This window comes from Lutjanus erythropterus, chromosome 9, assembly GCF_056507025.1.
Source record: "Lutjanus erythropterus isolate fLutEry1 chromosome 9, fLutEry1.hap2, whole genome shotgun sequence".
Taxonomy (NCBI): domain Eukaryota; kingdom Metazoa; phylum Chordata; class Actinopteri; order Lutjaniformes; family Lutjanidae; genus Lutjanus; species Lutjanus erythropterus.
This window is the reverse complement of record NC_139325.1, coordinates 4,166,520-4,182,623: the sequence shown is the minus strand read 5'-3', so window position 1 is coordinate 4,182,623 and position 16,104 is coordinate 4,166,520. Positions and strand designations below refer to the sequence as shown.

Genomic DNA, 16,104 nt, shown 5'->3' with positions numbered 1-16,104 from the left:
AAAATTGTTCGTTAATGAAGTGAGACGACATTCCATAACTTTAGTTAGGCCACAGGAAACAGAAATATTTATAATGATAATATTATTGTATATGTACAAGACAGAAGGCATTGTGAGCCTTTTGTGTAAAACTGAAGACAGTGTGGTAACCTGAGACATATGTCGCTTCTGGACTTAAATGTTGAAGATCTCATCTAGGGCTGCAACTAAAGATTATTTTCATAGTCAATTAATCAGTCAATTATTTGAATCGATTAATAGTTGTCTAGTCTATACAATGTCAGAAAATGGTGAAAAATGTCAATCAGTGTTTCCCTGTTTTGCTCACAACCCAAAGATTTTCAGTTCACTGTCATAAAGGGGTAAAGAAACAAAACATTATTCACATCTAAGAAGCTGAAATTGGACAATTTTGACTTTTTTTCTTTAAAAAATTACTCAAACCAATTTAATCTCTTGTCAAAAAAGTTGATGGTTAATTTGAAAGTCAATTAATCATTGCAGCTTGAATCTCATTCACTCAAAAATGTGTTTTTCTTATGTTTGTTTCTCCCAAAAAAATATCTGACCTTGATTTGTATCTGAGTAAAAGTTGTTACTACAGAGGCATTTTCATATTCGTCTGCTAAAAGGGGGGAATGCCTGCACACTTCCCTAAAATCTGAGATTCAAACATATTGTCAGGATTTGGTATGTAACAAATTTGGAGGCCAATTGCTGTCTAATATGCTTTATGCACGGAGAGAAACCTGAAACCTCCAGCACAGAGTGAACTTGTTAGTTCAGAAAGAAAGTTAGCATTAGCTGTGTAGCTAACAAGCTACCAAACAAATAAAAGATAGTAGCTACACTGGCACATCTGCTTGTTGCCAGACTTGGGTCTGACTAAGGCTCAAACAGGGCCCGATGTTTCCTCTAACGCTAATGCTAGCCATTTTGATGCACACTGCTCATACATATGTAGTAGAAAACCTTGATATGGTGTTGCCACTCAGCCTTGCTTCCAGTTTTACCCAGCGGCTATTCATGGTATCTCAGTAAAAAATTCCCCTGCAGGGCCAAAAAAAACCATCTGTAAAACCGTGGACAGGACAGCTTGAACTGCAAACAGCATCAAGTATGATCCATAGAGGCTTCTGTAGAGGCTGGCTTTGAGAGTATTCAGTGGGCTGCATACTGCAGAAGTTAACCGAAAAGCTAGAACACTTTTTTGGCAAGTAATTCTCACTGGACTGAATTGGCACCATCTTTGCATCCTGGTCTTAAGAATACATCCATGGCACTGCTCATGGTTATTTTATTTATTTATTATTTATTTATTACTATTTTATGATATAGTTTTTAAGCCCATCCTCACAAGAAAAACAGGTGTATAGGTCATCCGTACAAGACAAACATGAAAGCTCACTTATTGGGATGGGTGGATGGACCGATAAACAGTACTTTCACCCAGGAGATCTGGATTTGAGTCCCATGTGAAACCAAAAGTTAACATTGACTGATTCCAAGTTTTAAGTTACTTACATTCCGTTTGTGACTTAAGTCACATCTTTTCTGTCACTTCAATCATGTAACATAAATAACACACATATTTTAACATCAACTGGGCTCCTTTCCTAAACAAAAGTCAATAGTTTTGGTGCTTAAACCAAACCAAGCTGCATGGCTGCTGGTCATCTACCACTGAGCCCTCTACCATTGTAACACTGATTTAAAAACCCTCTGTATTTGAACTAGTGTGTCCCTTCAGAGTTGCCTTAGTGTTGTTGCCTAAGTTCTGCTTTTGATATGAGGGAGAGAAAATAAAAAGAAGCTGTTGCTGCTGTTGATTGCACTTTGTCTCCAAGTACTGTTTGCTATTTTCTTTTTAAACCCAACAAAGTTACAGACGTGGTGCAGAGACAAAGACCCTTTTAGACCCAGGAACGATGTGATATTTGTCATGGACATTGTTATATGACAGTTTGGTAGACATCGCCCAACCCTGTTAATGTTAAGCACATGTTTAATGTTACATTACATACTTATGTCATGTGACTTACGTAACATACATAAGGTCCAGTAAACATGAAAGACCTTGGCAATCGACCTGTTTAGGTAGCTGCTTGCAAATTTTTTGCTTTCAGGTCAAGTTTCGATGGCTTCAAGTTCCAGCTCAGTCAGGTGTGCCAGGTTTTTTCGAGTTGTGGAATTTTCCCACGCAAAACTGACAATTATAAATTCTGTATCTATTTCTATTATTTGCACAATCCTCCCAGATTGTACTCGAAGTGAATCACATGTGAAAGTCTTAACAAGTCTGTCCCAGAATGTGCTGATCACACCCAACCTCCTCGCTAAGACTGCGCGAAGCTCTGCCAGTAAAGTAATGGGCAATTTGATCTCCCTCACACATCATCTGTCCGCTTTGCTTATTAACAATGTCTGTTACATCATAAATGTGTTGACAAATGAGTGTGAGAACTTGGAGCAGTAAATCCACCCTGTATTTTCCTGTTCCATTTTAATCTGTTCTCAATCCCCTGTATGTATGTGCTGAGGCTTATGGAGGGCCTCGGTTGCCTTCTAATGATGCAGCTAATGAAGGCATAGATCATTGCAATTCCTCTGGTATCAATATGTGCTTCCCATTAACTCTGTGTCTCTGTCTTTTCTGCCTCTGCAGCGTCTCTTCTGAAAGGCCTGAAGCATGCAAACATCGTGCTCCTCCATGACATCATCCACACCAAGGAAACCCTGACTCTGGTCTTCGAATATGTGGTGAGGCTGCACACCGCCGCGCTGAGATCACCCACTTGGACCCTTTATGGGCAGACCATAGAGGTCTGCAATGAGGGTTTAGGATCTGTTTTTAGTGTTTGTTCAGAAAAGGAAAGAAACCACAGTTTGAAAGGGCGCAGGGGTCAGCGCTTGTCTTTTGTTTGATTGATTTGACCTGGGCGTCTGCTCGCAGACTGGGTTTCACTTTTTAATACTCTGCCCACAGAAACATGAGCTGTGGATATTTTGATTGGCGTGCTCTTGTTTATAGGGCACTTTAAGAATGTTTTCCACTCTTCGCTCGGTGCCATAGGACGGCAGCCAGCAGCACCAGAGGCCGGTCTGTGTGCGCCCAGAGCAGGAAGCCAGGCGGCCATTTTATTGGAAGGGCACTGTTTAAGTACGTTTCCACAACTGTCCTGTCAAGTACTGCAGACACAAGTGACAGTAAAGGGTTTTCTATTGATGCATTTATTGCCTGTAGGAAAACTTCCTACACAGTTGACCACAGTTTACAGATAAACAAGGGTTAGAGATTTCCTTTGCCAGTCTGCAAGGTCATGACTGGAGCTGGTCAAGGTCTATAAACTTCAAGGCATATTTGTAGTTTTATCAGTATGGGATATTTTAAGTTAATTTCCTCACTAAGATCCTCACTTAAGTTTAAGTCAATATTGGAACCTGTCGGCTATCTACAGTGTAGCCTCTGGAAGCAGACAGAAGTGCTTTAGGACCTCCAGTGTCACCAGCAGATATCCAGGCCCAGACGTCCTCTTCTGTGTGCCTATCATAGTTTACAGTCCTACATGGGATTGAGTTTGGAGACTATTACTTGCAGATAGATAGTAAAAAGCTAAAACATCGTCAGACCATCACAGGAACCATTTACCTGCAAGCCTGCTCAAACGTGATTGATCAATACTACTCAGACTACAAGCGGAAACAAGAGAGCATCTGATACAACCAATACCAAAATCTTGTCCCTTGCCTACATATTCTGCACTCATATGCAGAATCTGTTTATGGAGATGAAGTTTAACCCACCTTAAAAATGCTGATGATCCCAAAAAATCAGCATCACTTAACTTGTTGCAACCACTGCACCTCCTGTTTGCCTGTATACATACGGCTTGGTTAGAACCTCTATGCTTCAAAGGTACGACGCTGTTGGTACACCTCTGAGGCACCCTCTATCATGATGCTTTGATCCACCTTCAAAGTCTGATTATGTTGTTTAAATAGGGAGAAAGTCTGAATTGAGGAGGTGGGGTGGATGGATGCCACAAACAAACACAGGATGTTCATCCAGGAGACCAGGGACCGTGTCCCATGTGAAACTTCTTTTTAACTTGCATGACTCTGCATGGGTTATATAACACATACAAGTTATGTAACTTACCCAAGTTACATTATGAATGTTAAAGACCACGAAGTACATTCGAGTACATTCTTAATCTATAGTCTGACTCACTGGATATATACTACAGGCACAGGTCCTGCCATTGGTTGGTAGCTTCAAGCAGTATTGCAGCATCTGCTATCTACCTTTTTAAAGTACCCAGAAAACAAGAACAACCTCCTAGTTGCAACCTACCTACAACCTGCTGAAAATGGTAAATTAGCGCCTTAGATGCTAACAGTACAAATGAAAACTAGCAGCTAACAGCTGTTACCTTGTCTTTTGCAGTGATGTAGCAATTTTAATGCCAGAATTTGCCTCCCGATATTCAAATGTTCCACCAAAACAAGTTCCCCTTGTAGCAGCACTGACGCGGCATCCTGGGCTTAGTGCCGCCCAAGACGTTTATGATTGGTTTAAAGATATGCAAACAATGTGGGGCGTTTTATTCACTCATATGCAGAATGTGCATGTGTGGAGCCAGACCTTTGTCCACGCTGTGGAGAGAGGTTATCTAAGTTACCTTATGCATGTTAACTTACATCACTCTTAATTTAAGCCAAATCATGATCTTTTCCTCAACCTAACCAGCTAGTTTGGGAGCATAAACCTAAACAAGTAGTGTCTGTGCTTTTATTTTGAAAGTCTAGATGGGCATTGCATATTTATTATTGGTAACTTGGATACAGAGTCTTGCACGGGGAAAAGTTACTTTTGGCGGGTACGTACTGTAGAGCATAACAGTTTGAAGTATAGGACCACTGACTAAGTTGCTGTATTTGATGAATAGGGAGTGAGAATATGTTTTCTTGTATTGTTAACTTAGTAAACTAAAAACCAACAAGTCTAAGAAGTTGATATTTCTGCCTCCCAGCTCCAATACCTGCCAAGACCACGGTGGGCAGGAAGCCCTGACCAAAGCTTCGATGTGGATGACATCGCAGTCTTCTGCATCCATTTTTTATCTTTAGCCTATGAGAATGACATGGAAAACTAGTCCACAGTGTTCCTGCGAGCCAAAAGTATACTTTCTGAAAGATTTGTTACAACCCTGTAAATGCTGCTGTTGTTGAAACTGCACATAAACTTCTAGGTTTTTCTTTTTTTTTTTGTTGAGATGAAGAGTCCTTCCAAATCCCAAAAGTCAAAACAATAATGTGGAGTTATTTCCCATCCTGAGGGCCAGAAAAACTTCATCAGGACAGCTTTACTAGCTAATACTGTTCAGCTCAGCTTCCATAGAAAGAGGTTTCAACTCAGAAATGGAAAACACTGAAACTCCTACGCTCAGATCAGTGCATGTCCTCTGTTAACCCTTTGTGTCTGATGACCGATTTCGACGGTCACATTGATATTCGGGTCAGTGTTTGATCTTGAAATGCTGAGCGAGGCCAGATCTCTCCAGCAGAACAAGCTTACTCAGCTTTCCATCACTCCTGCATTTAATGAGAGTGAAAACAGTGCGATGGCCCCCTGTTGGCAGCTGTAACACATGTCAGAGGTTCAGCTGTTGAGGGAGATTTAGTGAGACGAGAGTGGAGCTCAGCAGGACATGTTTGAATAGAGGATAAGAACAGTTTGGCGTTGGAGTTTAAACACAGAGGTCAGTTAACCCTCCTCATGAAATCCTCCTGGACTATTCATATCCAATTAATGCATATTTCAGTGTTTGAATACGAGGAATCACTTTGTTTTCCATTTCTGAATTTAAACTGGTTGCTAATGGTTACCTATTAGAGGAAAATATTAAATTCCAAGCCGTGCAGATGTGTTGGACTGCTGGTTGGCTTCATGTTGATCCATCAGCTCGTGTTCGGAGCTGTAATCAGCCTGCGCTGTTTTACATACAGAGAGCTTTTCAAGCAGAAAAAATCAGTTCATTGTTCTCCTCTCAGAGCCTAATGATGATTGACAGGAGGAGGGTGACATACAGAGGGAGAGGGGGGAGAGAACAGAGGGGTAAAAAAAACAAAGAAACGTATTACAGAGAGACAGGAGACGGAGTGAGATGGACAGGCATGTCCATGTAGGAGCACGTGTGTGAATTATTCAGCAGAGGAGGCTCTGCTGGTGCAGGCGGGCAGCGGAGGGAGATTGTTGAGATTGTAAATATGAGTGTGATTTCAGTGCCGCCTCCTCCTCCAGCCTCGATCTGCTAACACAACACAGAGGTGAAGGGCGGGACAGGGCAACACTGGAGGCCATGTGAGTCAGGAGATGGTGGTTTCTGATAGAAGAGACAGAGGCTCAGCTTTCACATAAATCACCTCACGTCTCACATGGTCAATAGTACGGCTGTAACATAAACTAGGGCTGAACAACTAATTAATTAATTAGAATTGATTAATTAATTAAAACAATTTTTTGGGGTAAAATTATTGTGGTGCTGCAGAGACGTGCCGGCCTACACATCAGATTCTACAGACTTAAGAAAACGTCTTTGTAGGGCTGCAGCTGATTATTTTTACTATCAGTTAATCTGTCAATCACTTTTAGGATTTATAGATTAATCAATAAGTTGTTTGGTCCATAGAATGTCAGAAAATGTCAATCAGTGTTTCCCAAAGTCCAAGATGACGCCCTCAAATGTCTGATTTTGTCCATAGGTCAAAGGCATTCAATTTAGTGTCAGAGAGGAGAAAAGAAACCAGAAAATATTCACATTTGAGCATCTGAATCAGATCCAAACTGATTAATCTATAATCCAAATACTTGCCAACTAATTTACTAGTCAACAACTAATCACTTAATCAACAAATCATTACAGTTATACGTTGTTGTTATGTGGGACAGACCGCTGTAAAAATCTGGCCTTTAATGTGTTTTTCAATGAAAATGATGATGATAATGATCATTTGATTTTTTCAAAATTATCATGATTATCATGATAATTAAATTATCACGATAATGATAAATTATCATTATCGTGATAATTTTTCATAATGATCATTTGGAATTATAATCTTTACATCATATAATGATGTAAAACTTGTCATTTTTTAAAAATCATTCAGCCCTAACATAAACCACATTTCTGTGGGTAGGAAATAGCACTGTATGACCACTGTATATGGTTAGTCCTCACTAGAGCTGCAATGATAAATTGATCCTGAATCAATAACTAATCACTTACTAATTGGATAATAGATTAATTGGCTCAAGTGATGTTGTTTTAAGAATAAAAAGTCAAAATTCACTGATTCCAGACAGAATATTTTCTGGTTTCTTTACTTCTATATGAGAATTGACTAATTATATTTGGTTTGTGGTAAAAACAAGATATTTAAAGACATCATCCTGGGCTTTGGGAGGCACTGACTGACATTTTTCACCATTTTCTGACATTTTATAGACCAAACACCTAATGGATTAATAAAAAAAAACAAAAAAACAAAAATTGCAATGAAAATAATTATTTTTTGTATTTTGCATCAGCATCATCACTAACAGTGAAAGATGTTCAATTATGGACTAACTTGCCTCACAGTGAACACTGTTTATGTCCAACAATAAATCTACATATTGGTGTGATTATATCCTGTTCTTATGTCTGTGTAGAGCTGCAATGAATTGTCAATTAATCGATTCGTGGATCAATAGTTATTAGTTACCAATTACTTTGATAAGCAAAAATGCTGTAAACAGTTGTCTCTTAAATGTAAGGATTTTCTGCTTTTCTTTGCCGTTTAGGACAAGAAATGAAGAGGGTTTGTGTTTTGGGCTGTTTGTTGGACAAATTAGGTCATTTGAAAACGTCACTTTGGGCTCCACAATTTTTTGACATTTTATAGACTATTAATTGAAAATTAATCAACACATAATGAAAATAATCATTATTTGCAGCCTCACACCTGGTATTGACATGTGAAAAGTGCCTGTTAATGCATGGAGATCAGAATGTGATGGGATCTGCCTGATAACATCTAGAAGTAGTCTGGCTCCCATTGTGTTCACATCTTAGGTAAACACAGTCCATGGAACATGCTGGCACCTGAACGCAACATAACACTGGTTTAGCTAACAGCTCATTTCTTGTTAACACTGCATGTCAGATGTAAGTTATATGTGCAATAACTTTGTTGAATTAAAAAATATATTGTTGCTGCTACCTGACTTTCCTAAAAGTGTCTGTATTTTCATTTAAAATGTTTTTTTATATATATAAGTCACACAAAAGGCAAAGACAGTGTGATCATTTTTACATATTTCAGTCATAGGTGGTCGTACTGGCTCTCACATGGAAAACTTAACATGTGGTCCTGATTTCCAATTTCCCAACTTTAAAATACAAGTAATTAATTAATTAGACTCAATTAAAAATAAAGTAGGGGAGACCACGGATGGTTGTAACACTTTTTTTCACTGATTTTTTGTGTTAAAGCTCTCACATTTTGAAACTACAAATAGCAATGTTTCCAACGTTTTTTCATTTTTATTTTTATATTTGTTTCCAGCCTTTTCCCATAGACTACGATTAGTTTTTGTCATGGTTCTACTTGGGAATTTGTTATAATTGATGTTAAAATAACATGTTTCTAATCTTATAAAATACATTTAACTGTTTCTCGCTCTGAGTCATTCTAGATGAATCTAAAATTTGAATCAGATCATTGATGGTTATTATCCTACAGAATAATGTAAATATATACAATCATTACAGTTTACAACTGACCCAGACAAACAGACACAATATTTCATATTCAAAGAAAGGAATAATCTAATGCATCACATTTGCCATATTTAGATGAAAAATTACACTGTACACTGTGTTTCACGAAGTTTCCACTGACTCAACAACTCACAAAACTGTGATTTTTAAAGTGAGTCTGGGGCTGTTAATTACTCACGCGTAGGTTTTGCTTGAGGATGATATGAATGTATTAAAAATACCAGGTGTGAGTGCAAAGGCAGGATCAGATCGTGTCAGGGTACAGATCCCGTTTTAGTACCAGGCGTAAATGGGGTGTGAGATTCTCAGGCTTATCCATAACTTCTCACAAGTTTTAAGACTCTCTCATGTTACTGTATTAACATCGTGTCCTTCTGCTTCTGTTTCACAGCACACGGACCTGTGTCAGTACATGGACAAACACCCTGGAGGTCTCCATCCAGACAATGTGAAGGTACGGTAGCTCATGTATGACCATGCCAGTCACACGAAGTTCAGTTTAAGGAGATTCGGTTACCATGAACAGGTGATATAACAAGAAATAAGCAGTGTCACCTTGATAGTAAAGTTTTAGTACTCATTCTGATGTTCTGCTCTTATCGACCTGGGGGTTGGACTGCAGGGCTGCACGATGATTATGTTATAAAAAGAAATATAAAAAATCTGCTGCACAGCCATAAAGCAAAAAAGTTTGAGACCCGCTGGACTTATCCACAAAGCCATTTTAGCTGTGTCCAGATTTTGAAGGCTCCATTCTCATTGGCTGTCTGCAACAGAGGTGCTTTTGTTTTGTTTCAGTCCACCAGGAACCAAACCTTATGCAACAAACCGAAGCAGCGACCAAAACCAAGTGCCTGCAGCATTCATAATACGAGCATTAGTCACTTAAGGTGCAGTTAAACCAGACTTTTACTGGCATGGAGTGGTGAAAAGCCAGCAGGGCAAAAATTAATGAAGGCAGTATTGTCAGCATAAATTGTGGGAGCTAGCTTGGCTAGCACTCTAACAGCAGCACTCCACACTTGATGAATTCTACATTTCTGTTTTATTTTGGGGAGGTTTTATGTCTTTATAAGGCAGCATGGAGTCTTGACCCCTGAGCCACTGGGCGCCTCATATACACCCTCCCATCAAACACTTCATTGTTATTACCCGCAGTCACTTTCCTTGTACTGCACTTCTTTTATGCTGCCTTTAATATTTCACCATACACTTAATGTCACTTTATTATAAAGAATCAGTGTTTCTGTGAGAGGTCAGTCCCAGCTCCTCTCTCTAATCTGGAGATTAAACTCTTATGCTGTGCCGCAATTCAGATACTTCTTAGTTAGTCAGTACACTTTGCACACTATGTACTTACTTGTGTAGAGCGTGAATTTCCCCGGGGTCATGCTTTTTCAAGTCGAGGACAGCCGTTGTGTCTGAACAGAAATGCAGATCACGGCTTCCTCGTCTTTGTGCGTGAACTGAAGCTGGGCGGAGCTCTACTGCCACCTGCCAGAACATCTGCTGGGCTGTTTATCACACCAATATGTAGATTTATTTTTGACCCACGGTACCAAATCTTTACAAACTTAACCAAACAAAAGTATTGGTGGCTTCAATCTGATAACAGTATAGTGGTACTTACTCATAAAAACATACTTATACATTAACTTATATTTAAATATTACTCCCTTTGTTGTTCATTAGCGACCACAGCTCCTTTTTCTCATAAGACAAAGATGAAAATCTTTTCAAGTAATAAATATAAATGATAACTGCCACCGTTAAATCTATCTGTGCTAGAAGGAAACTAGCTGGGGAGGAGAGTGGTTTGACTCCAGAACTATCTGCAAACTGTCAAAAATATATCATACATAACATCCACGTTGCATCAATATGTCCTTTCAGTAGTACATGCTACTGGTCTTAAACATTTGGTAGCAATGGCTTTGTAGCAAGGTAACCGGTTATCACAGCAGCTGACAGCAGATGCTCAGACTAACTCGGGGAGAGTGAGATCCAGAGAGGAGGAGTGGATGTCACATGACAAGTCAGTCTGCAGGGCTGAGGCCGGGCCACTCTCTGGATCAACACATGCACAAAGCTACAAAACTGCTGGCCCTAATGCAGACAGAGTCACACGTAATCTGCTTCAGATTTCAGGAAAAGTAGTTTTTAGGAGCAAACTGTGTCAAAAAGAGAACACTAGTTGTTTTAAAAGTATAGTTTTACTGCCTACCATGACCACATTTCAGTGTTAGCAACCTATATTTAAACCTGACCTAAACCTCAATCAAATATTTTTTTTTCTTTCTTTGATACTTCAATTTTATTAATTTGAATATTGCCAGAAAAACAACATCAATACAGCATAATAATAAAGTTGCCAGACACTATATTATACTTAAATTTTAATCTAACAGACACATATTATGGAATATGGACATAATTTGTATCTAACTCTATATAGTTGGTAGAGCTTACCATAGGAAGAAGGTAAATTACATTTTAAGACATTTTAAACTGTGAGGATGTGATGGGAGTAACCAGCCACGTTCCTCATTCCAAAAAAGATCCATTTTGTCCATCTTGTGATGTGTGCATCTTTTCTCAGTCTCAGAAGGAAAGTCAGTCTTTCTGTCTCATGAATCCAGGTGCATCGGTTCATAACCATTTATGATTAATTGCTTTTTTTGCCACTACACTTAATATTTTTAGGAGATATTTGTCATTTCCTGTATTTAATTCTAATAGATCACCGAAATAAAGCGATGTACATTAGAACCTTATCGGACTCAAGCCTGACAACATTCTGTCCAAGCCCGACCTGAACCTGTCCTTTATTTGCATGTTTCATCCCAAACCCAATTACAGCCAGACATTTCTTCACAAGCTTCCCTCTATGTACCAAACAGTAGGAGTTGGCAGTGACAGGGACAGTACGAGAGGAATTTGAACTGGCGACGACAAAATTGTGGAGAGAAATAAAAAAGAATTACTACTATGACTGATAATAATAATATAGCCCAAACCTGATCTAAGCCCATGAAATGTGTAAGAAATACATCCGACCCGACCCAAACCTGTTGAGTCACGTCAGGTTCATGCACAGATCTCAAGCTCTCATGTACACGTCAACAGGATCTGCTGTCCCAAGAATATGCTGCGTAATTCTCCAAATCCTTTCCCAAAATAAAGCTCAGGAAAAAATGAAGAGACCACTGCAAAATGATCAATTTCTCTGGTTTTACTATTTATAGGTATGTGTTTGACTAAAATGAACATTTTTGTTTTATTCTATAAACTGCTGACAACATTTCTCTCAAATTTGAAATTAAAATATTGCCATTTAGTGCATTTATTGGCAGAAAATGACAACTGGTCAAAATAACAAAAAAGATGCAGTTTTCAGACCACGAATAATGCAAAGAAAACATGTTTATATTCATTTTTAAACAACACAACACTAATATTTTACCTTAGGAAGAGTTTATAAAACAACATTGGGATAATCTCAATCTTTAATCACAGCAGTGGTTTTATAATCTTCCTGATCAGTGTCTCATTAAGTTGAATGAGGAGTCTTGTGTTGGAATCCAACAAACACTGGAAAGGACTGACTGTCATTCATGTAGAGATGCTGATTTAAGAAACATTTGTGGGAGTGGTCACTTCAGAGTTGTCACTGCAGAGCTGTATGTATATCTAGCTCCAGAAAACGTGGCGATGATTTCTCCAACATGTATGGATTGTTGATATCAGATATGCTTTTGTTTTAGGAGTGACAAAGAAATGAACAAGTCTCTTCCAACCACATTCACACTAATACATAGAACAAGATATAGAAAAAGCGGTTTCACACATGTTCTTGCATTACATTTACATTTGGATAACATTTTCACTGAACTCTTTCTCCCATCTCTCGTCTGCGCTTTGTAACTCCCTGGTTAAGTTTTGAAACTATAGATTTAGAGCTACCATTAATTGTATTATATCATTAGGCTCCTTAATTGCTTCATAGTGCAGTTAGCAGTAATGTAATAATATGTAATAATACCTAAATCTAGAATCTATACAATTTGATTTTAATTCTGCATCATATGCAAGCCATCTGAGGTTCAGTTAAATACTTTAAATGCCTTATACCAACCTCAACTACAGCTCAAACAATAAAGAGTCATTTGTAATATTTTGCCGTTGGCGTTCCTTGACATAATGTGGGACAAAAACCTCTGTGCAGCTGGTCGATGGTGTGATGAACAGTTCCTCTCCTCTGTAACGTGACTTCAGTGGATGTTTTTCCCTGTTTGTGCTGATGAGGTAGATGAACAGGTATAAGGAAATGATGATGGAGTGAATGAGGCCGTGTGGTGTAGGTGTCAGCGGTGCTGGGATGTTCCGTCACGCAGGAAGGTGACAGTTCAGGCTGCGTCTATTACGTAACACACCTCGTACCTTTCGCCTCTGAAGATTTACATAAGTAATATGTTGTGTTTTTTTTTTTTTTTTTTCCCACTGACAGCGGCCTCGTTGAGATTCACATGAATAATTTAGGATTATTCCGGGAGAGCAGAGCGAGGTGTTGCTTGGCTCCCGCTGACTTTGCGTTGCTTATTGGTGAGATGCCTGAGTTGTGATTTCTAATCTGTTGATAGGGTGGCTGGTGGCTTTGTTCCTGTGCAGTCATGTAGCCTGATGGAGGCTGCATGGAGCTACTCAGCAGGAACAAAATGGTTGTAATAATCTGTCACAATGAGAAGAGCAGCTCTATTCTTTAGGTATTTTACAGTAAAGGGTACAGCGGACCTTAAATATTGGAGCTTTTACTCATCCCTGTCATTTCTCAAAGAGTGCATTGAATTTTATTAATTTTATTTTATGAAATGTGGTTTAAATTGTAGCTTACAGTACAATATTATGTAAATGACATCACATCTGTTGAGAGCAGATGAGACTAATGTAGGGACTCACATTTTCTTACTACAGTCCTTGTTTCGATCAGGCTAGTTGATATGGGACTGACACGGTGAATTTACCTTGCGAGGCAGCTAGATTCACAAGATCACGTGAGAATCCATCTTGCCAGGCTCTAAGCTATCTTTTTGTGTCCGGACCAGAGGTGCTGTGAGCCAATCAGCATCCTCAGAGGGACTACTGGCAGCTATGGGCGTGGGTTAAGGTGTGATGACAGCGAGACGTGTCCATGGAAGCGAACAAACAAAGAGAACAGCACTGAAGGCTTTAGTCGATGGAAACGTTTTTTTTGCTCTTCTTCCAGCTGATTTCGGCTTCGGTTTGATGAGTTGATCTGATTGGTTGAGGTTAGAAGTGACAGATGTTTTCTCAAAAGTGTTTGCCCTTTTCCAAACAGTGTCTATGGGACCATTCAGTTTGTCAGGTTAACAGTGAGGGGGATGAGAGGATGAACAAATGCAGCAGAAACTGCAGGGTTGTTCAGCATGCAGTCCTCTCCTGCTGTCCAATACATTTCAAAAGCAACTAAGCTCGATTTTTTATTTTTTTTTTACTTTGGGCTCATGGAAAAGACTGAATTGAAGCGCCGGAATGAACCAAGATGAAGCTGCTCAACTAATTCAACCTTGGTTTAAAATGTGTAAATAAATTCTAGTTGATGAAAATCAAATTTAAATGTCCTGCACTGTCAGCAGATCACATGCTGCCAGTGCTTTGACTGTCTTTGGACAGCTGTTGCCTTTTCTTGTCTGCCGTTATCTTAGCTAGCTAACACACTTTCATGGACAGGCAAGAGAGGCTAAGACACAACACTAAACTTGAAAGCATTACTTAGAAGCATTGGCTTAGAACAGCTCACGACACTGGAATTTCTCATTTCAATACAATATCTCAAAAAATATCGATATTTGATAACAAGATTGAGGCCATAACATATTTAGATTTTTATTTAAAGGTTGATTTTCAGACTTTTAGAGAAAGAAATGTCTCATACTGGACAACCTCCTGTTTTGTTTTTTTTTCAAAATAAAAGTCATCTGCTTCATGTTTTAATGGGTGGGTCTAATGCACATGTTTTAAATATTGTAGGGGATGTACGCCCTGTGTTCTGGCTGAAGTCTACTCCTATGTTACTTTGTCTGTACACAGACAGAAACCAAAACCTGTGCTCTCTGACTGTGACTGGCAACCTGCCGTGTAGCTGGAGCCCCTGCACAGACGTGCTGGGTGGGTGGATGAAGTGTTTGTTGAGAAATGGTTCCAGTGTCAATACATATCTTTCCCTGAGGCCAAAAACTACAATACAGATAAATAAAAAAAAAAGATAGATGTCTGTAATAGAAGTTTTTGAGCTTTGGACAGAGTCAGGTTAACTGTTGCCCTCCTCCTTCCAGTCTTTATGCTAAAGCAGTCCTATTCAGCTGGTGGTCCATGGGCTGGATGTGGTCCTTTTGAATTTCTCTAAGGCCCATAAATCAGGCTGACATGTGTGCAATATGATAAATCAAACTAAGGTTCATATCTCTGAGTTACACTGACACATCTGAACCATAGACTGTATGATCTGAGACAATATGGTTATATAAAGTTTGTTGCAAAAGTCACCAGTTCCACAGAAAATGGACTCATAAACATTCATTTACTTTGCTGGCTGCAACAGGTAATAAACCAGTGTGGTTATTGTGCAATAAGTTCATTGCTGTGATGAAATGGTACAACACAAACAAGTCGAAGCATGGATAGTCTTCTGCCACTTCTCCTGAGCTCTGAGAGTCAGCTTTATTGGCCAAATACATCTACATTTTAACAATTTTACATTTTAACATTAACATTGTAGTGTAATAATTATTTGTAGCCATTAATTAAAGTATTCTCTGTGGCCTGTGAATGATCTGTGATTTACCTATTTGGCCCACTTGCTATTGAAGTTGAATAACCTCCATGCTAAAGTACTTTGATAGTCAATCGATCAGTAGTGGCTATATATATATATATATGTATATATATATATATATATATATATATATATATATATATATATATATATATATATATATATATATATATGTATATATCTCGATAAATTTATTTGTGAGAGGTATATGTTGTCTGTCCCCCTTGAAATTTCCATTCCAGGCCGGAATTAATGTTTTGTATTTCTGTTTTACATTTATCAGAGTTCAAATCAATGCCGAATGTACACTGAATGAGTAAGTATCTGTTTATGAATCGTAAGAAATTATTCATCACCATGCAGTAAGCGTAGATGTTTGTAACAGTTAAATTGAGCAAAATGTTAATGGAGTTTGGCAGGCAG

General features: G+C 38.7%; 1 protein-coding gene across 3 annotated transcripts in view; it reads left to right on the top strand.

The window, feature by feature from the left end:
• Positions 1 to 16,104, top strand: part of cdk14 (cyclin dependent kinase 14) — a 314,716-nt gene that overhangs the window by 120,321 nt on the left and 178,291 nt on the right. For all 3 annotated transcript variants that reach the window (XM_084725970.1, XM_084725971.1, XM_084725972.1), the window contains 2 exons: positions 2,666 to 2,760; positions 9,220 to 9,282. In XM_084725970.1, coding sequence (XP_084582096.1) covers positions 2,666 to 2,760; positions 9,220 to 9,282 — 158 coding nt within the window. The remainder of the gene's footprint in view (positions 1 to 2,665; positions 2,761 to 9,219; positions 9,283 to 16,104) is intronic.